The sequence below is a fragment of the Erinaceus europaeus genome, chromosome 10 (genome assembly GCF_950295315.1).
Source record: "Erinaceus europaeus chromosome 10, mEriEur2.1, whole genome shotgun sequence".
In the NCBI taxonomy this organism is placed as follows: Eukaryota; Metazoa; Chordata; class Mammalia; order Eulipotyphla; family Erinaceidae; genus Erinaceus; species Erinaceus europaeus.
Genome location: NC_080171.1, coordinates 16671016 through 16691424, shown reverse-complemented (window position 1 = coordinate 16691424; position 20409 = coordinate 16671016). Strand labels below are relative to the sequence as shown.

Here is a 20409-nt window from a genome sequence, read left to right as displayed (position 1 = left end):
GATATGATGGGCCTAGACCTCGGATAGTTAGATCCCTCTCTCTACCATCGTTGGTCACTTTCATCAGGAACATCGTCATAAGCCCTCTTGTGAGCCTCTACAGGACCTTGCCCTCACTGTAGAGCAGTGATGTAGGGACTCCCCCACTTTCTGAAGGGAAAAGACTGGTCCCGAAATGAGTGCAGCCTAGAATGTTCCCAGCTGTAGGCATGAACTGCGAGCTCAGATTGACAGGGACTTGGGAGGTTACACAGGTTCCTGTGCTAAATATGTATATGGGCCTTGGGTCAGATCAAGGGGGTAAACAGTTCATTGTATTTATGTATTTTCTTTGAGTTTGGTAACAACTCTGTGCGCTAACTCAGCTTTCTAGTCCTCTTTTCAACTCTGACACCATCTTCTTAGACAATATGTTTAGTCCCCCAGCATGTTAGCTATCAAGCTCAAGCAAAAATCTCTAGTCAAAGGCCCTTAGGAACACTCTTTTTTTAAAAAAAAATTTTTATTATCTTATTTATTGGATAGAGATAGTCAGAAATGGAGAGGGAGAAAGAGAGAGAGAGAGACACCTTCAGTCCTGCTTCACCACTCATGAAGCTTTCCCCCTGCAAATGGGGACCGGGGGCTCAGACCTGGGTCCTTGGGCACTGTAACATGTGCGCTCAACCAAATGCGCCACCACCCAGCCCCTGGAACACTCTTAAAAGACTTCCTAGCTTCTATTCACCCTACGATCCCTTTTCTCATCTGCTCTATTCCTACCTTTTGGTTCCTAATTATTAAGCATTTTGTCCTGCTTTGTATCTTAGCACCTTTCAGTCACCAAGTTGCAGGTACTACTATGATCCCATCTGAATTCCCAGGGCAGAAGACCTCACCAATATGCCCTGGGACTTGACCTCTCCAGAGTCCTACCCCATTAGGGAAAGATAAAAGTAGGCTTGGGGTGTGGATAAACCTCCAGCACCCATGTCCAGCAGAGAAGCAATTAAAGAAGCCAGAACTCCCACCCTCTGCATCTCAAAAAGAATTTTGGTCCATATTCCCAGAAGGGGAGAAATGTGAGGGGAAGATGGACCAGAGGGCTCTGAACTTTAATTCCATAAGGACTCAGAAAGAAGAGGGGAAAAAAGGACGCTCAAAAGCAGTAACAGATGTCGGTGAGACTTAAAAAGAGAAGAAAAAATTGACAGAAAGAAATGGAAAGAAAAATAAGATAGTTATTCTAATCAATTCTTATCTGTGATCTTGGGAAAACCACTGTAGTCTCCAGTGGAAGGAATGGGGATACAGAACTCTGGTGGTGGGAATGGTGTGGAATTGTGCCTGTTATCTCAAACTTTTGTAAATCAATATTAAATCACTAATAAAAATTAAAAAGTAAAAAACGTATCATAGGATAGTTGCAATTTCCGTTTTCAACAACACATTAAGCTTTAATAGAAACTTCGGATGATGTGAGCCTGAAGGTGGCGCAGTGGATAAAGCATCGGACTCTCAAACATGAGGTCCTGAGTTCAATCCCCGGAAGCACATGTACCAGAGTGATGTCTGGATCTTTCTCTCTCCTCCTATGTTTCTCATTAATAAATAAATAAATAAAATCTTTTAAAAAAACAAAACTTTGAATGATAAGACTACAGGTGTTCATGACTCATAGCCTTCATACAGTCAGCAATGCCTTCACCAGAGTCCCCAGACACAGTCTAACTCCAGGTACTTTCTGAAGCAACGGTTCTTAAAGAGCCTCAACTGGTAAGTGTGTAGAAATTCCTCGGTTACCTGGGTTAATTAATTTGGCCTGAATAAAAAGAATGTTTTCCTCTTATTCCACATTGTTTAGTGATTTGAAAGGTAGATGATTCATTTTCCTTTCTAGGGAAAGAAAGAAAGAAAGAAAGAAAGAAAGAAAGAAAGAAAGAAAGAAAGAAAGAAAGGAAGGAAGGAAGGAAGGAAGGAAGGAAGGAAGGGAGGAAGGAAGGAAGGAAAAAAGAGATGGAGTTGGCAGTGTTCAAAGCATAAATAGGCTACGTCCACAAAAGTCTTTAAGTACTTTAGTACTTGGGCTTGACCTTCGAACTTTCCCCTCGAACTTTTGTCTAAACGGACAGCCCACCACCACAGCTTTCGAAGTCACAAGACAGATGAAATGACAGAAGCACTGTAAGTGCTTATGAGTGCTCAATCTTGCATTTCAACTTTGGGCTATTGGAGTTTGATTGATTGATTGACTGATTGATTGCCAGCAGGGTTGTCACTGGGGCTCCATACTACATAATTCCACTACTCCAGGCAGACTCTCTTTTGTCTTTCCCAGAAGGTGGGAGACTGTCATAAAGAGGAGGGGAGGCTCCACAGCACTACGCCAGTCCTCAGGAAGCTTCCTTGTGCAGGTGCACCATGCAGTGGCCAGGAGCTCAAACCTGGAGCCTCACGCATGGGAAAATGTGCACTCTACCTGGTGAATTATCTCCCAGCCCCACATTAGTAAGAATTTTTAACAAGTGCTCCAGCCAGTGTTGAAGTGGTTCATCTGGGAAGCCACTAACTTGAGAAACCTCACACAGCATCAATACAACACCAGGCTGTCCAAGGCCTCAGATGTTCATACTTAATGCTACTGAGTAGAGGGTTACATTGTGCTCTAGCTTGTGACTAGTCAGTTTATTACAGGAAGAATAAAAAGGAATCTAACATTCATATTTGTGCTGATTTGGGAGGGGCACCCATACCCACACAAGAATGAGGTGAGATTTCGCTGTTTCTCTTGTAGGGTCAAATCTTTTTATTTATTTTTCTTTTTTCAAGGGCAAGGGAGAAAGGGAGCTAGCACTGTGGTTATGCAAAAAAAGACTTTCGTGCCTGAGGTTTCAAAGTCCCAGGTTCAATCCTCTGTTTTTAGGTTTTGTATGGTCTAACGTGCCCAAACATGCACTCGGTTAAGACCATTATGTTCACAAAGCTGGGCAGGACACACTTGGTTAAATGCACGCATTACCATGTGCAAGGATCCAGGTTCAAGCCCCTGGTCCCTACCCACAGGGAATATGCCTCAGGAGTAATGCGGCAGCACTGGAGGTCTCTCTCTCTCTCTCTCTCATCTTCCCATCCTCTCTCAATTTCTCTCTGTCCTATCAAATAAACATGATTTTATTTTTAATTGCTTTGCTTTTAATATTTTTATTGTCTTTATGTATTGGATAGAGACAGCCAGAATTTGAGAGGAAGGAGGATATAGAGAGGGAGAAAGACAGACACCTGAAGTCCTGCTTCAACACTTGTGAAGCTTTCCCCCTGCAGGTGGGGATCAGGAGCTTGAACCTGGGGCCTTGTGCATTGTAACATGTGCGCTCAATCAGGTGCACCACCTCCGGCCCCTTTACATTTTTTTTAAAGACCCCCATGTTCAAAATCATAAAACACAACTGGGCTTATTAAAAATCAATTTAAATATGTCTAGGGTAAAGTGAATGCATGCTAGTGCAAGCGCTCTTAATGTGCAAAAGTAATGAGCAGTCCAGAAAGCTGTACAGTGGATAAGCGATCATGAGGTTGGTTCTAAGCTTGATCCCTGGCATTGCATGTGCCAGAGCCACGCTCTGATGATCTCTTTCCTCCTTTCATAAATGAGTAAACATATCTTAAAGAAAAAGGGGTAAGTTATTGAAAAAAGAAATAATCCTAACACAACAATTCATAATTTTAACAAAAAGGGTATGTTTTTCAGGAGGAGTAAAGGTAAAACGAAAAATGGCAAAATCTCTCCAGTGACTAAAACCTTTGCTTATCTTCAGTCCTGTGTCACCAAAGCTCAGTGCTCAATCAGCTTAGGCACCATACAAAGTGAGCTGCAGTAAAGCAGGACAGCTGACACTACAGACTGTGGAACCAGGCGGCTCAGGGCCATATTCTAGATAACACACTTAACAGCTGCATCGAGTCATGCAGGCTATTTAACATCTCTGTGTTCCAGTTTCCTCACTGCACAATAAGGACAGTAACAGCTTCAACCTTAAAGGGCTGCAGTGAAAACTAAATGACTGAAAGAAAACCATGTTCTAAGATGTATTAATTTTTTTTAATATTTATTTTATTTATTCCCTTTTGTTGCCGTTGTTTTGTTGTTGTAGTTATTATTGTTGTTGTCGTTGTTGGATAGGACAGAGAGAAATGGAGAGAGGAGGGGAAGACAGAGAGGAGGAGAGAAAGACAGACACCTGCAGACCTGCTTCACCGCCTGTGAAGCGAGTCCCCTGCAGGTAGGGAGCCGGGGTTCGAACCCGGATCCTTATGCCGGTCCTTGTGCTTTGTGCCACCTGCGCTTAACCCGCTGCGCTACAGCCCGACTCCCAATTTATTAATTTTTTTATTCACTGCCACCAGGGTTACCACAAGTGCTTGGTGAGTGCCTAATAACACCACCAGTCCCTGAGGCTCTCCCTCCCTCGCTCCCTTTCTTTTCCCCGACAGAGACAAGTACAGAGAAGGAGAAAGATACTTGCAAGCACTGCTCCACCACTCATGAAGCTCCCCTCATGCAGATGGGGGCCAGGAGCTAGCAGCTGTGCTCTGGGTCACAGTAATGTGTGTTCTACCAGCCCGAATTTATTTAGTTATTTATTTACTTATTTAGGAGAGAAGAGAGAGAGAGAGAGAGAAAGAGAGAGAGATAGAGAGGGAACCAGAGCATCATTCAGGCAGATGCAAAGCCAGGGATTGAACTCGGGGACTCATGCTTGAGAGACCAACGCTTTGTCACCTCCAGGAAAAGCACTTAGAACTGAGTGTTGTACATAAGCACATAGTAAGTGATGACTATTATCCATATATGGGGGGGAGAGAGCATTCAAAAAAATGGAAGCTATTCCAAGCTAAAATAAAGAAATGGGGGGGGGGAGTAATACACATTGAATTCCCCTAGAGAATAATATCCATGAAGAATACTAGAGGTTGAAATAATGAAGGCCCAATTGTGTTGGTCTTGAATGCCAAACCAAAAAAAAAAAAAATTATATATATATATACACACATATAATTACAAAGACAGCCACTTAAATTTTTTTTATCTGATTAGAAATAAGATTTAACAATGTTAGTGACAAAGTCATCACATTAGACTACTGTCGAGGCAGTTCTGATAGTCTCTACTCATTAAGAGTCAGCAGTGGGTAAAGTACTGGGCTTTCAAGCCTGAGGTCCTGAGTCTGATTCCCAGTAGCACATGTGCCACGGTGACATCGGGTTGTCCAGAGACAACAGGCACAGAGTGTCAACCCTTCAGCCTCATTACTCTCATAAGACCTTTCCTTTCATAGTATTCTCTAATTCCATTCCAGGAGGTTAATTTCCTAACAAAGCCCCAAAACCTAGATATAGAGACCAGGTGCCGTGAGATAGAGCATATGTTCACATGTATCCATAAATACCTGAAAGCAAAAGTACACAATAGTCTGCTGTGAGTCAGTATAAAGTTCCTAATGAAATAGTATCTAATTAATCTTAGATACCTCCTGGGATGCATTGGATCGACCTTCCCGTGGTGCATCCCGTGAGTACCCATTCATTGGGGAAACTGACGATCCTTCCTAGCCGACTGAATCGACATGGATCCCAGTCACTTTCAAAGCCAGCAACAAGCAGCAACCTGACGCTCTTGACTGGCTACGGAAGAAGGGCAAACGGAAGAAGAAGAAGAAGAAGAAGAAAGAAGAAGAAAGAAGAAGAAGAAGAAGAAGAAGAGGAAGAAGAGGAAGAAGAGGAAGAAGAGGAAGAAGAGGAAGAAGAAGAAGAAGAAGAAGAAGATACCCTCCTCACCTACTTCCTATTACAGTTATCTCACTCACTCCAAAGCTAACCTTAGCAAAGCAAGAACTGCAAAAGCTGAATAAGGGCAAGAGGCTGGCATACTTTTAACGATGACTCGTTAGTCACTATCAGGCCACCCCATCAGCTGGGGCCCTAGTCGGGGAATCCTGAGATTCCCAAACAGACTTGATGGGCCTAGACCTCAAATAAATCCCTCTCTCCATTGTTACTGGTCATCTCTATCAGGAACAACAAAATAGACCCCTTTGTGAGCCCCCACAGGGCCTTGCCCTCAACTTGAATCAACAACGGTAAAGAATGCCCCATCCTCTGAAGGGAGGCTGAACAACATACTCTGGGCTACACCTGAGGAAAACAGATCGATATTGGGGCAGCTTGGAAAATGTTCCTACTCATGACCACAGAATGTGAGCTCTGATCTACAGGGATGCAGAGGTCACATAGGATCCTAAGCTGAATATGAGCTCCTGACCAAATCAAATCAATGGGATTTACAGTCAACAATATTTATACCCCTTTCCCATATTAGGGAGATACTGTCTTCCCTGATCCAGCTTTCTGGTCCTTTTCCAGGCATGACATCATCTCCCCAGACAATAACTTGGATCCACCTGCGTATCAGATTTCAGGCTCAGGGAAAAAAAAATTGTATAGCCACAGGCCCTTTGGAATATAATTAAAATATGCCTACTAGCTATCTACAAAATGGAGGACCCCCCAACTCTTCATCTGCACCAGTCCAGCTTTTAGGTTCATGATTGTTCAACAATTTGTTTGGCCTTGTATGTTAACTCTTTTCAGCCACCAGGTTCCAGATGCTAGCATGATACCAACCAGACTTCCCTAGATAGACAACCCCACCAAAGTGTCTGGAGCTCTGCTTCCCCAGAGCCCCACCCTACTAGGGAAAGAGAGGCTGGCTGGGAGTATAGATGGACCAGTCAACACCCATGTTCAGTGGGGAAGCAATTATAGAAGTCAGACCTTCCACCTTCTGCAACCCACAATGACCCTGGGTCCATACTCCCAGAGGAAAGCTATCATGGGAGGGGATGGGATACAGAGATCTGGTGGTGGGAACTGTGTGGAGTTGTACCCATCTTATCCTATGGTTCTGTCAATGTTTCCTTTTTATAAATAAACAAATAAAGCATAAATTCTAGAGACCTAGTATACAGCATGGTGATTAGCTAATACTGTATTCCCAGTATACAGATATTAGCAATCTGCTGAGATTAGGCCTAAAGCATAATTAATTATGTCAGGTGATGGGTGTACTAGTAACCCTGAGTATGGCAATAATTTCACCATGTAGTCACATACTAAATATCACATCATACTCTTCAAACATATATACATGTTTTTCTTTTCTTTATTGGGGGATTAATGGTTTACAGTCAACAGTAAAAAAAAAAGTAGCTGGTACATGTGTAACATTTCTCAGTTTTCCAGATAACACTCTAACCCCCACCTTGAACCTCCTCCACCATCATATTCCAGGACCCAAACATTCCCCCCAGCCCCAGAGTCCTTTACTTTGGTGCAGAACACCAAAAAAACAACACACTTTTATCTATAAAAAGTAAAAAAAAAGGGGGTGGGGGAGACAGCATAATGGTTATGCAAACAGACTCTCATGCCTGAGGCTCCTAAGTCCCAGGTTCAATCCCCTGCACCACCATAAGCCTGAGCTGAGCAGTGCTCTGGTGTTTTCTCTCTCTCTCCTCTCTTCATCTCTCTCAAAAATAAAATTAATTTAAAAAAAAAAAGTAAGAAAAGGGAGATTTCCTCAGACAAAGTAACATTATACTACAAAGCCAATATAAAGGTCCAACTCCGGACCCAACTCCACCAAGTAACGAGAGAAAAGGTGATCCCGCCGCAGCTGTCGGTGTCACACCACCTCAACAATGTGCGCTGTGGAGAGGTACTATCCGCCGGGCTCCCTCCCTTACCACCAGTGCAACAGACAGGGCCCTTCTCTCCCCAGCCAAAGGATGGCTGGAGTTCACTAAGCGACTGTCTAAAGACAACCTTTGAAAACAACTGTTGGGTGAAGCTCTCTTTTCTTGTTTTCTATTTCTTTGAGACACTAGTAAGAGAAATACATTAATACTGATCACAGGAGGGAAAAGCATGCACTAAAAGACTGCCAACAGAGCTGGGAAACACATCATGACACAGGGTAGTGAGCAAGTTAGACATTTGGCTTTCTTGGGTAATCAATCATTCTGGCAAGACAAACAAAGCCAGGAGGCCCAGATTTTTATATACCTTCTTCTAAAGTTCTTTACAGTTACAATTTTAGACCTGGGGGAGGGGGGGAGAGTCCCGGCTGTCTTGTTCTTTTTAAAGCTTCGAGTATCTTGCAAGTATTAGAATTTCAAGCCCTGAAATGTATTCACTTACATGTTCCCGTCAGCATTACCAACAACACTCCATCACCCATTTTGGTACTGTCTCCAGATGATTTTTAATCCCCGCCTGACTTCTCCCTACCAACAAGTACTTGGATACCATCTTTACCCCGCCTGCCCCCATTACTTTCTTGTGCTTAGGGAATTATAATTACAGTGATCCTGCCTTTAGAACATCCTCCGAGCACAAAGCCTCTTTGTATGGCTGGGGGTAAGGAGGGGAAGCCTTCTAGGCTCCACAGCAAAGGGTGGGTGGTGGCAACAGAGACAGCAACGAAGGATGAGGAGCTGGAGCTGCGAAGGTGGTCCTTGGGTGTGGCTCACAATTGTTCAAGACGCTGCACTTGTACCTAGCCAAGGTGCCTGCAAAGCTTCTGCACCTTTCGGTGGGGTGCAGACAGAGGGTGCTCTCCTGACAGATGGGCAGATACCATCCAGCCCAGAGGTCAGGAAGCAGAAGGAAGCATGAAAGAAAGGAAAGCAGTAGGTAAAGTCTGATTCTGAGGTGTTCTCTGGCGACGAAGGATCCCACCCTAATGAGTCAGTGGTTAGCGCAGGCATAACTGACTGGCACCCAGTCCATGCCGTCATACGGGTTGCGACATCAACAGAAACCTGTACGAGGCAAGTCTGTTGAAAGGTAAGAGTCTAAAAACAGAGTAAGAAAATGCTTTTTGCTAGTTATGAGTACCAACTCCTATTTGCATAAGTGATTTCAATACTTACTTTTAGTCTAGCTACAATTTCAACCTAGTACTGAAAAGAGAAGAAGGAGGAGGAGGAGGAGGAGGAGGAGGAGGAGAAGGAGAAGAAGTAAAAAAAAAAAAAAAAAGGCCCACTTTCTAGCTCTGTGACAATAAACAGACTTCAACTAAAACCCAGTGGACGCGATCTGTAGAGCCAAGTCAAAGGTGCTGACGCAGAGCAGATACGAACAGGTAGGTCACGGCTCGACAAGCACAGCCACGAGACTGCTCTACAAGCTGCCTGCTGTCCCCTCATGCAACTCCTTTTCTTCCCTCAGCACTCCTTTCCTCTTTCCAAGGAGCCTAATGGTGACTATAGATGTCAAAGCTTACAGTCTCTCTGATTTCTGCACACACTTCATCACAAAAGCAAATCACGGAGTGACAGTTTTCCATATGGTGACCCCGGGAGAGCAGCAGAGACTCATCAGTTTCCTCCACCCAGATGCCCAGCGGCACCCTGGTTAACTGTCCTGCACAGTCCTGAGAAAAGCACCGACCAAATAAGGGGGAGATGAGCAAGCTGGAAGGTGGGTGAGTGGGCAGAGTGTTGGACTTAAAATGCAGGATCTATGACCTGGGTCATGATGCAGTGGATAAAGCAAGTTAAATTTTCAAGCATGGGGGTCGAGCAGTGGCGCAGCAGGTTAAGCACACATGGCACAAGGCACAAGGGCCAGCCAGCATAAGGATCCCAGTTCGAGGCCCCGGCTCCCCACTTGCAGGGGAGTTGCTTCACAAGCGGTGAAGCAGGTCTGCAGGTGTCTTTCTCTCCCTCTGTCTTCCTGTGCTCTCTCCATTTCTCTCTGTCCTATCCAACAATGGCATCAATAACAACAACAATAACTACAACAACAATAAAAACAAGAGCAGCAAAAGAGAAAATAGTAATTATATTAAAATAATTTTTAAAAATTTTTTCAAGCATGAGGCCTAAGGTCCCAACTCCAGAATCAAATGTGCCAGAGAAACATTCTAGCATGCTCGCCCGCATTTACTCACTCACTCTCACAAATAAACAGATCTAAAATAAATAAATGGAAACATGAGGGCTGAGTGGTGGTGCACCGGGTTAAGTGCACATAGTACAAAGCACAAGGACTCACTCAAGGAACCCAGCTCAAGCCCCCAGTTCCCCACAGGGGGTCACTTCACAATTGGTGAAGCAGGTCTGTAGTTATCTCTTTCCCTGTCTTCCCCTCCCCTCTCAGTTTCTCTCTGTCCTAACCAAAAAAAATGGAAAAAATGGCCACAGGAGCAGTGGATTCATAGTGCGGGCATCGAGTCCCAGTGATAACCCTGCACACACAAAAATAAATAAAATAAAATAAGTAAAAACATAAGGTCCTAAATCCAGTCCCAGGCATGGTATGAGTCAGAGGGATGCTCTTGGGAGTTCATTCTTTCACTACTAAGTACAATAACTCTTAACAAGAGAGAGAAAAGGTGGTCTGGGAGGTGGCGCAGTGGATAAAGCACTGGATTCTCAAGAATGAGGTCCTGAGTTCGATCCCCAGCAGCACACGTACCAGAGTGATGTCTGGTTCTTTCTCTCCTCCTATCTTTCTCATGAATAAATAAATTATTTTTAAAAAACTATATTTTAAAAAAGGAGAGAAAAGCTGAAACTGTTTTTTGAATCAGGTCTACAGGTGAGAACTGTTTATTCTACTTGGGGGGGGGCAAACCCATTTTGTTGTTGTTGCTGTTTTTAAAGATGTTTAGTCTTATTTACAGATTTTCTTCAAAATAATTCCTTTAGGACAGCAGCAAAAGCACAATGGAACCCTCTATCCATCAACCTCAATCATGTTTAAAAATAATATAAAACAGACGACAACGAAAACCACTTCAAATGCACCTCTCCCTTGAGCCTGCAGAACAGCCCTCTTCCATGACAACTGCTCTGAAAAGCACACTGCTGTGATCTGCAAAGCAGTAGGAAGTCCAGTCCTGTCCCGGTTAGGTACTCCCCTCCAAGGAAAAAAATGAAACAGCAGGAAGCATAAACAATCACTTAATGGAAAATACAAATGGGTAAATATTTTCAAAATTGGCTAAAAAGCCTCAGGTTCTAAGAAATTCAGGAAGGCTAGTATAGGGGAAATTGGAAAAGAAATGCAACATTTGATCTCCCTCTCAAAGTGAGTGTAAGGCAAAAGGGGACAAGCACACAGTTACTTTCCTGCCCTGCATTCACAAGACCTTCTTATCTTTTTAATGACTCTTTGTCATCTTATCTGCTCGGCAATGAGAGCTGACTCTGGACCGTGTGTTCTGTGGCTATTTCTCCAGCTCCATGACGAACTCTACAATGCAATGCAGAGTGACTTCTTTGGTTCAGTTGAGGACGGTGATGATGAGAAGCCAGGTGTGGTGGGTTCCCTTACCCCAGCGCTGACCAGTCCTTTCGCAAAGCCCATGATGACTATGAGTGGTACAGCCTGTCACTGCTGGACCAACCGTTCCAAAGCTGCAAGGTGGTACTAGCTCATACAGCACCCTTGTGAGAATTAGGAAAGCTCGTCCCTTCTGAAGGGCCAGAGTTCCACCGGAGGGAATCATCGTGATAAGCACGGCACAGGATCCTAGAAAAGATCCTCCGTGCAGGGGCCAAACTACACAACCTTACAGAAAACTATCTGGAGCAACACTGCACCTCCAATGCTGGTTTCTAAAAAGGAGAACTTGACCACTTATGAGAACTCTGGTGGTTCTCTTTGGGAAGTGGCAGGGTGGGGATCTAGAACTTTGGTGATGGGTGTGGTGTGGAGCTGCAGGCTGCGATCTTACAATCTTGTGACCTCCTATAAATCACAAATAAAAAAGAAAAAGAAAAAGAAAAAAAAAGTAGAACTTTACCAAAGAGATATTTCCCTACCAGAAATCCTCCCACTAATACCAATTCACTCCAGGGACCCGTGAAAGAACATGTTTTGTGTATCTGATGCACAGAGCTCAATTCCTGGCACCAAAAACAACAGCAGCAAAAATGCATACTTAAACATACTAGGACTAAAGTTAAAAGGTTCTAGCAGAGGAAAACTAACAAATCTGGGAGAAAAGAAATTCTTTCGTCCTGAGGACTAATAATCAGTTGCTTCTTAGCGGCACTGGTCTTTGGCTACATTTTCCAACAGCTTCAGATGCATGCAGTGAGCTTCAAACAACAATCACTGTAGTGAAAGGCAAGACCACAGACATTTATCTTTGGAAATTTACCTTCCCTAAATCTGCTACTTTTCCCTTCTCTGCTAAACCCTTTTTTTGCTCTTATCCTAACTATAAAACCACAGGTAGCATGGGGAAGAAGGGTAGTGGATAAAGTCTTGAGGTTCAATGCCCAACATGGCATATGCTAGAGATGTTCGGGATCTCTCTCCCTTTTCTCACTGATAAATCTTCAACACACACACACACACACACACACACACACACACACACACACACACACACACACAGTGACCATAAGACTTGGTAGGTGGTGGAGCCCTTAGCTAACTGAAAGAATAACAGATAAGCTGGAGGAAGGCAGGCTTAACAGACAAATGACTGCCGACCATCTCTCGTTCTCTTACACCCTATCAAAAGAGCTAAGTATTAGTCCCACAGAAGGGACAATAGAGAGCAGCCTGGAAACTGCAGGGGCTGGAGCACAGCTGAGATGGAGTCAGAAGGAGCCAAAGACACAGGGAGGGGCCAGGAAGAGAGAGCATAGTAGTTGTACAAAAGACTTTCATGTCCGAGTCTCCCAGGTCCCCGGTTCAAACCCCCACTGCACCACCAAAAACTAGAGCTGAGCAGTGCTCTAGTTTCTCTGTCATTAAAGTTAAATAATAATTAAAAAAAAAAAAAAAAACGGGGTCGGACCATAGAGCAGTGGGTTAAGCGCACATGGGTGGCAAGGACCAGCATCAGGACCCTGGAGAGAGCCCCAGGCTCCCCACCTGCAAAGGGGTCACTTCACAAGCAGTGAAGCAGGTCTGCAGGTGTCTTTCTCTCCCCTGTCTTCCCCTCCTCTCTCCATTTCTCTGTCCTATCCAACAATAACTACTATTGATGAATAGCAACAATAATAATAGCTACAATGATAAAATAACGATCCCCAGCAATAACCCTGAAAACAAACAAACAAATGTTTAAAGACACTTTAACAGGGATCTGAATCTTCAGGACTTCTTCAGAATCAGATTTCTAGGTCCCGCTCCATAGCTGCTAAGTCAGACTGTCCTAGTGCATTTTTATTTTCACAAAGCTCAAACTGCTAGCCCAGGCACACTAGGAAGTTTAGAAAGAATGAGAAATGACCCACACCTACCACCCGTTCCAAGAGCAAAGTCATCCGTGCCAAGCTATGTTTTGCAAGTCAGAAAGGGCAAGAGAAGGATTACCAGCCTGCATGCCTGTAGCTAAGGTCTCATTACTACAGAAAACAAACTACAAAAAAATACTTTCCACGTGAGAAATAGAACATCTGGAAAAATATTTAAAGCAGTATCATGCCTACCTCTGTACCCTACACCCAACAGAGGCAAATCTTAATTTGTAATGATCTGATTTAGATTTTAGAAATGCAGTTATTACAGATAATTGAAATCATCTGTGCATCTCTGTCCACTCTCATCTTCTCTTCCCAGAATAATTCGCTACTCTGAATTTTGTCACTTGTTACCATGTATGTTTTTCTTCTATAAAGGGGTTAGTACATAACCAGGGCAGTCTTGTTTTCTTGTTTTTAGATTGTATACAAGTGGAAATACTCTGTGAGAATTCTTCTGTGGTTTCCTCTCCCACTCTTTACTCTGTAAATAAGAGTCAATCATTTTAATGCATGTAGTCCTGGTTTTACTTTTTACAGTGCTATAATATTCAATTGTGTAGAATAATTTACGTATTGCTTTGTTGGTGGTTATTTAGGATGCAATAAACATTTCTGTACTTTTTTTCTTGGGCAAGCAGGCAAGAATTTCTAGGTTATGTCGACAGAAATGAACGTTCTGAGTAGACGAAGATCTCTGCCTGCCCTCTTTCAATCAGGCTTCAAGAAGGTTGGACCCACTAGCCTTCCTGCTAGAAATATAGAAAAACTGACTTGCCCACAACCTTGCTAGCACTCAAATTATCAAAGCACTTAATTTTTGCCAGTCTATGGATGTGAAATGGCCTCCAGTGTTGTTTCAGTTTGCAGTTTGCATTTCCCTGATTATAAGTCTTTGACGAGTAAATGTTCCGTGCTTTTATACTTATCTGTCAAATAGGCATTTCTCACATTTTTAGAAGAAAAACCGAGCCCATCCTCTCTTGAGTCAGGGCAGTTCTTCCCAGAGCACCCAGCCAACAGTCACCACAGCTGGAAAGCTGAGGTGCAGGAGGGCAGCGAGGAAACGGCAGCCTTAAACAAGGAATCCTCTTGGACAAAGGGCCCTGATTAATGCATTTGCAAATTATCTTTCCCTTCCCGCTTTTGTCAAGCCTTACTTACAAGACAATGCTATGGGCACAGAGAGCCCAAAGCCTCCCCAGCAGCCTCTCCAAGGCAGGAGAGAATAGGGGTGGCGATGCAATAGCTAAAACAATCATTTTTTAAAAAGTACTACAACTGTCTTTACTCCAAGAAAACCAAGCGACTACAGACCAATACCTGGTTCCTTGGCCTTGTAAGATTTCACCCACCTCTAACAGGCTCTGCTCAAACTCAACCCATCTGGCTTCTTTCAAAATAACCCAATCTTTTTTGTCTAGACCCAGTGGCTGCCCCCCTCCCTTCAGCAACCCTTTCATCTCCCTTCCCCCACAATGACTAAATAGCCTCTCCTTCCCCACCACTGTCTTTCTGCTTTCCAGTTCCACCAGACCATCTCTCTTCCTTCCCTGGAACACAGTTGCGCTCTCTTTTTCTCTCTAGTTTACAACTCTTTTGCCCTCTCCTCATCCCTTTCCAGAAATCACCCACAGCCAAAAACAAACAACCAACCAACCTCCCCACCATCCACTCCAAAGATAAACGGAAACCCCAATCCCATGCAGTCCGGCCCTGCATGTCAGGCAGGGCGGTGATTTTTGTCCCAAGCCTCCCTTTCCCCTTCCCTCATGGGATAGCCTCTTTATTATTATAATTTTTTTGGGGGGGGAGAGGGGGAGTCTTCTAGATCAATCAGATCTAGACCACCTAGAAAAAGCTCAGCCAGCTTTCTCGTGACAGCAATGCCTTTCCTACAGCCATGTAGAATCTCTTGCGGGGAGGGGGGGAACACAATGAAAAAAAAAGGGGGGGCTATTTTGTTAAAAAAAAAAAAAAAAGAGAGAGAGAGAAGCAAGGCCACCTAGGGCAGCCCCACAAACGCAGGCAGGCCGCCTTCCTATCAGTTCCAGCTAAACTGGCTCAGTCCGTGCAGTGGTGGGGAAGGCGGCCTGGCCCACACCGCTGGGTCCCCGCGACAAGTTTGCGCAGCGCTGCCCCACGCGCCCCGGAGCCCCGCCTTCGCCCTGCCTCCCTGCCCCCACCTCGCCCGCAGCACCCCTGGGTGCCCGCTCCCCTGGGTGCCCCAGCCCGCCGGGGAGCGCGCCGCACCGGTGGGCGTGCCCGTCTGTCCGGCCCCGGGGCCTAGCGCCCCCTCCGCCCGCCCGCAGCTCTCGGTGCTCCGGGGCGCGCAGGGCGGCCCTGGATCCCGGCCGGGACTCGGCGCTCCCTCGGCTCTGTGACCTTGGGCGAGTCATTTCCCCCGCGAGCCTCGGCTTCCTCCGGGGAGCGGCGAGCCCGGCAGAGGCGCGGCGGGGCGCAGGGGAGGGGAGGGTGGGGGGAGGGTAGGAGGGGCGGGGAGAGGAGGGGAGAGGAGGGGAGAGGAGGGGGCCGCCCGCCCGGCCCGGCCCGGGGGTGGAAGGGGGACACGCTTTGTGAGCCGCCCGGCCGGACAAAGCTGACCCCGCCGGCGCTCCACCCCCGCCCGGGAGCGACCCACGCCCCTCCCCGCCGGGCTCGCTCCCGGACCCCGTACCTGAACCCGGCGCTCGGCCGCAGGCGCCGCCTCCCTGGGCGCCCGCCCGGAGAGGCCCGTGGCCCTGAGGACTGAGGCGGCCGGCGGCGGCGGGCTCGGGCCGGGGCGGCGGCGGCGGCGGCGGCGGCGGCGGGGGGGGGCGCGGGCGGCGCGGGGGCCCGAGCTCGGCGGGGCCCGGCCTGGGAGACGACGACGGAGGCTGGAAGTGCGCGGCGGCCGCGGCTGCTGAGGCGGCGGCGGCGGCGACCGCGGCGGCGGCGCTTCCGCTCATGGCGGGGCCGCGGGCAGCGGCTCCGGCTGCGACTCGACTCCGGCGAGGCGGGCGCTGGCTGGGCCCCGGCCGGCGGCGGCGGCGGTAGCGGCGGCGGCGCGGCGGCGGAGGCGGCTCCCGCGGGGGGAGGAGGCGGAGCCGGGAAGCCGCGGCGGCGAGGAGGGGGCGGGACGCGGAGGGGGCGGGGACGCCGCGTCGCCGCCGCCGCCAATGAGAAGCCGGCTCCTCGGCCGCGGCTCCGGGGCCCGGGGGGCGGTGCCGAGGGACACCCACAGCCCGGGCGGCTCGCCGAGCATCGGGGAAGCTGTGGGCCTCCCGCCCGCCTGCCCGCCCCGAGAGCCGGCTCCAAGGGCTGCCCCGCCCCCGGGGCGCGGCTGCGGGCCTCCCGGGCCTGGCCTGGAGCGACCTGGCCGGGCTGGGGCTGGGGCTGGGGCTGGGGCTGGGGCTGGGGCTGGGGCTGGGGCTGGGGCTGGGGCTGGGGCTGGGGCTGGGGCTGGGGCTGGGGCTGGGGCTGGGGCTGGGGCTGGGGCTCCGCTGCGCCGCTGCCGGGGCCCGGGGCGACTGCGCCTTGGAGCCTGGCTTGGGGCTCGCCCGCGCTGGGGCTGCGGGCCTGCGGCTCCACGGCTTGTGCGGCCCCCTGCCTCCTCCTCATCCCCCACGCTGTAGAGCTGCCGTCGCCTTTCCCTCTCTCAGCTGTTTTCCTCAAAAGTTTTCCCCCTTTTCCGACACTTAGCGAAGCAGCTCTTCTCTTCCCTTGCTGGGCAGCGTCTCCGTGAGAAATCAGCCCCTGCGGGACCCAGAAGGAATAGCAGAGGCAGAAAAGCAGAGACGGGAGATGAGCTTCTTTCCTAAGTCTGGAGGCCCATGTTTGAATCCGAAGCCCAACCCTGCAGGGTTCCCTCGTTCCTTTCTTGGACTTGCTTCCTTTATCTTTAAATGTCTTTGTTGCAAAGGTTTCTAGGAAACCATCCAAGTTTCCAGGGCTTAATCTCAAAAAAAAAAAAAAAAAAAAAGTGTGGGGGGAGACCGAGGTGAGGAATGACTTTTGAGCTGTGCAAACAGTTTTCCTATATGAGAGAAGGATTCTGCAGATTCGTAACACCACCATCATCCCCCACACACCATCCACCTCTACTTGCATGCAGTGTTGACCATTTCTTTTTCATGTCTCTGACTCTCACCTCAGAGCCTTAGAGCAAAATAAACTCAACCACGTGCTATGTTTGCCTCTAAGTACAGCCATGTGAGCGAGGGTGAAGCTACACTGCTGACTAGATCATTTCAGTAAAGCATTAAGCTCAGTCCTTCCCACATGCAGCCACCGAGGATGAGCAGAAAGTGAGAGCCGCACATCCACAAGACTACTGGAAGTGCAGCTGAACTCCGAGTCTCCTCCCCGACAGTTGCCAGCTAGAGGTGCGTGACCTCTCTCTCATTCAGTCATCAGCAACTCTAGCCACTGGAATACAGTGATGAAGCACGTAGTCCTGTCTTCAAAGAGTTTACAGTCTCCTCACCGGATAGTGTGGGGGGGGACCCTAAATTTCCTCAATCCCACCCTTGGTTTTCTGATTCGAGAAGAGACGGGTTACCTGTATTTACTTTTAGTTAGATATAGGGGTTTTGAGAAGCCCAGTGGTGGTATGCCCAGTAAAGCAGAAGTATTCTTAGGAGCATGGACAGGTTCAAGCCCCTGTCCTCTTGTCCCTATTTGCATAAACATTTTGCTATCTCTTCTGTCCTAGCTTTAATTTTTTATTAAAAAATATATATGTAACATCAATAACAACAATAATAATAACTACAACAACAATAATAAAAAACAAGGACAACAAAGGGGAAGATAAATAAATTTATATATATATATATATATATATATATATATATGGAGTGAGGGAGATAGTTTGCTTGATAGAGCTCTCATTTTAGTTACGTGTGTGTGTGTGTGTGTGTGTGTGTGTAGAGGGAGAGAGAGAGGGAAACAGAGACATTCTGTGTGGCTAGAAAAATAGCTTACCAAGTGGGGTGTATGCTTTGCTGTGTTTGAGCCCTAATACCACATGGGAGTTCCTGAACCAGAGGAAATTCCAGTACTATGGTGTCTGTCTCCATATCTTCATATAAAAATAAAAAAGGAGCCCAGAAACAGTAAACTTGCCCATGTGTAAAACACTGACTGAAAAAATACACACATACACACACACACACACACACACACACACACACGGTGCTTGTATAGACATGATTCAGCACTAGAGCACAGGACTTGCATGCCTAAGCTCCCAAGTTCCACCTCTGACACCACATATGCTCTTGCTCTCATTCTGTCTCTCATAAATATTTTTAAAATAAAAATATTGAAATTACATTATAACATGTATTTCAAGTATATAGCATTATACATAGACATACATATATACTATTATATGTAACATACATATTATATTCACCACCAGAAGTCTAATTTCCATGATCTTTTTTGATTACTGATAAAGATTCATATGTGTGAGAAAGTCTGTTTTTTTGTATTCTTTTTTAAAATTATTTTAAATACTTATTATTGCATAGAAACAGAAATGGAGAGGGGAGGGAGAAACAGAGAGGGAAAGAGACAGAGACACCTGCAGCCCTACTTCACCCCTCATGAAGCTTTCCCCCTGTAGGGAGGACCAGGGGCTTGAACCGGGGTCCTCGTGCACTATGTGAGTGCTTAACCATGTGTGCCACCACCTGGTCCTGTTTTTTGTATTCTTGTCTGTGATATATATGTATGTGGAGTAAGAAAGGGAGAGAGGAAGAGAGATTTATTTGTTAATTATAGGAAGAGGAGAGTGAGAACCATAGCATCACTCTGGCACTTGCAGTGCTGGAGATTGAGCTCATGTTTGCAAGTCCAACACATTATCTAATGTCCTACTCCCCAGACTGTGAGTGAAATATTTCTTTAATTACTGTATTTTCCTGGGAATTTTATGATCACATCTTTAGCCCTGGCTGTCATTGCTTACTTAAAGACTAATTCAGTCTGTAATTGATTGTAATACATTGAATAAATGTGATAAATGAGTCCATAATGACTGTCAGAGGGAAAGCAGAACAAAAACTCATCAGCCTCCAGAGGAAATACTATATATATTAAAGCGAAAGAATGGAGCATTCTTTAACCTGCCATTTTGGAAGAAATTAGGTTCATCCCCAATTAATGAGGGGAAACTCTCCCTTACAGAAGGGTGTCAGCTAGGAAGTGGAGAAAGACTAATAGAATGAGAAAAATCACCATTTTGTAATCTCCAATGAGATAATTTATTCAGATAATGAGAGTCAAGTGGATGTTAAAACCATTAGAAAAGAAAGAGAAAGAGTGTTGTATCTATTTTCCACCACTCGCCGTACAAGTCTTCTAATTTGCCTTCTGCTTCCAGCATTCTTTTTTTTAAACTTATTTATTTATTTATTTTTATTTATAAAAGGGAAGCATTGACAAAACCATAGGATAAGAGGGTACAACTCCACACAGTTCCCGCCACCAGCTCTCCGTATCCCACCAGCATCCTATTGAGACCACAATACCTGAAGGACAGTGGTGAGCTTTCTAGCTACTCAGTGGCCTTTTCTCCTCTTCCATGATTTCTTTCTTTTTAAAGATTTTATTTATTTATTTATGAGAAAGATAGGAGGAGAGAGAAAGAACTAGACATCAGTCTGGCACATGTGCTCCCATGATTTCTTTATAGTAATTGACATTAGAGGCTGCCTCCCTTTCCCAATAACTCTCTCTTTTCATCCACAAAAAGACTGGTCATATATTGTATAACCAGCAAACCTTATGTTTAATGACTTGAAACAATAATTTGCTATTGTTTCCCATGTTTCTGTGGGTAGATTGAGCTCAGTTGGGTGGTTCTCAGAATCTCTTAGAAGGGAGGTGGCACAATGGACAAAGTGCTGGACTTTCGAGCATGAAGTGTTAGTTTGATCCCCAACGTTGTATTTGCCAAAGTGATGGCTTGGTGTCCTCTCTCTCACTCTCTCGCTCTCTCTCATTAACAAATAAAATCTTTTGAAAAATAATTTGGGGCTAGGGAGATAAGATAATAGTTATGCAAAAAAAAGACTTCCATGCTTGAGACACTAAAGGCCCCAGGTTCAATCAA

The 20409-nt window shown here is 46.2% G+C and overlaps 1 protein-coding gene across 7 annotated transcripts in view; it reads right to left on the bottom strand.

Annotated features, from left to right (window-relative positions):
• The window catches only part of RNF38 (ring finger protein 38), a 109309-nt gene extending 92960 nt beyond the window's left edge, over positions 1-16349 (bottom strand). For 3 of the 7 annotated variants that reach the window (XM_060199175.1, XM_060199177.1, XM_060199178.1), the window contains exon 1: positions 15985-16347. In XM_060199175.1, the coding sequence (XP_060055158.1) occupies positions 15985-16255 (271 nt within the window). In that variant the 5' untranslated portion in view covers positions 16256-16347. Of the gene's footprint in view, positions 1-15984 lie in introns of all 7 variants that reach the window. The other 4 variants (XM_060199181.1, XM_060199183.1, XM_060199179.1 and 1 more) reach the window with 3 other exon arrangements.
• Between the last annotated feature and the right edge of the window lie 4060 nt (positions 16350-20409).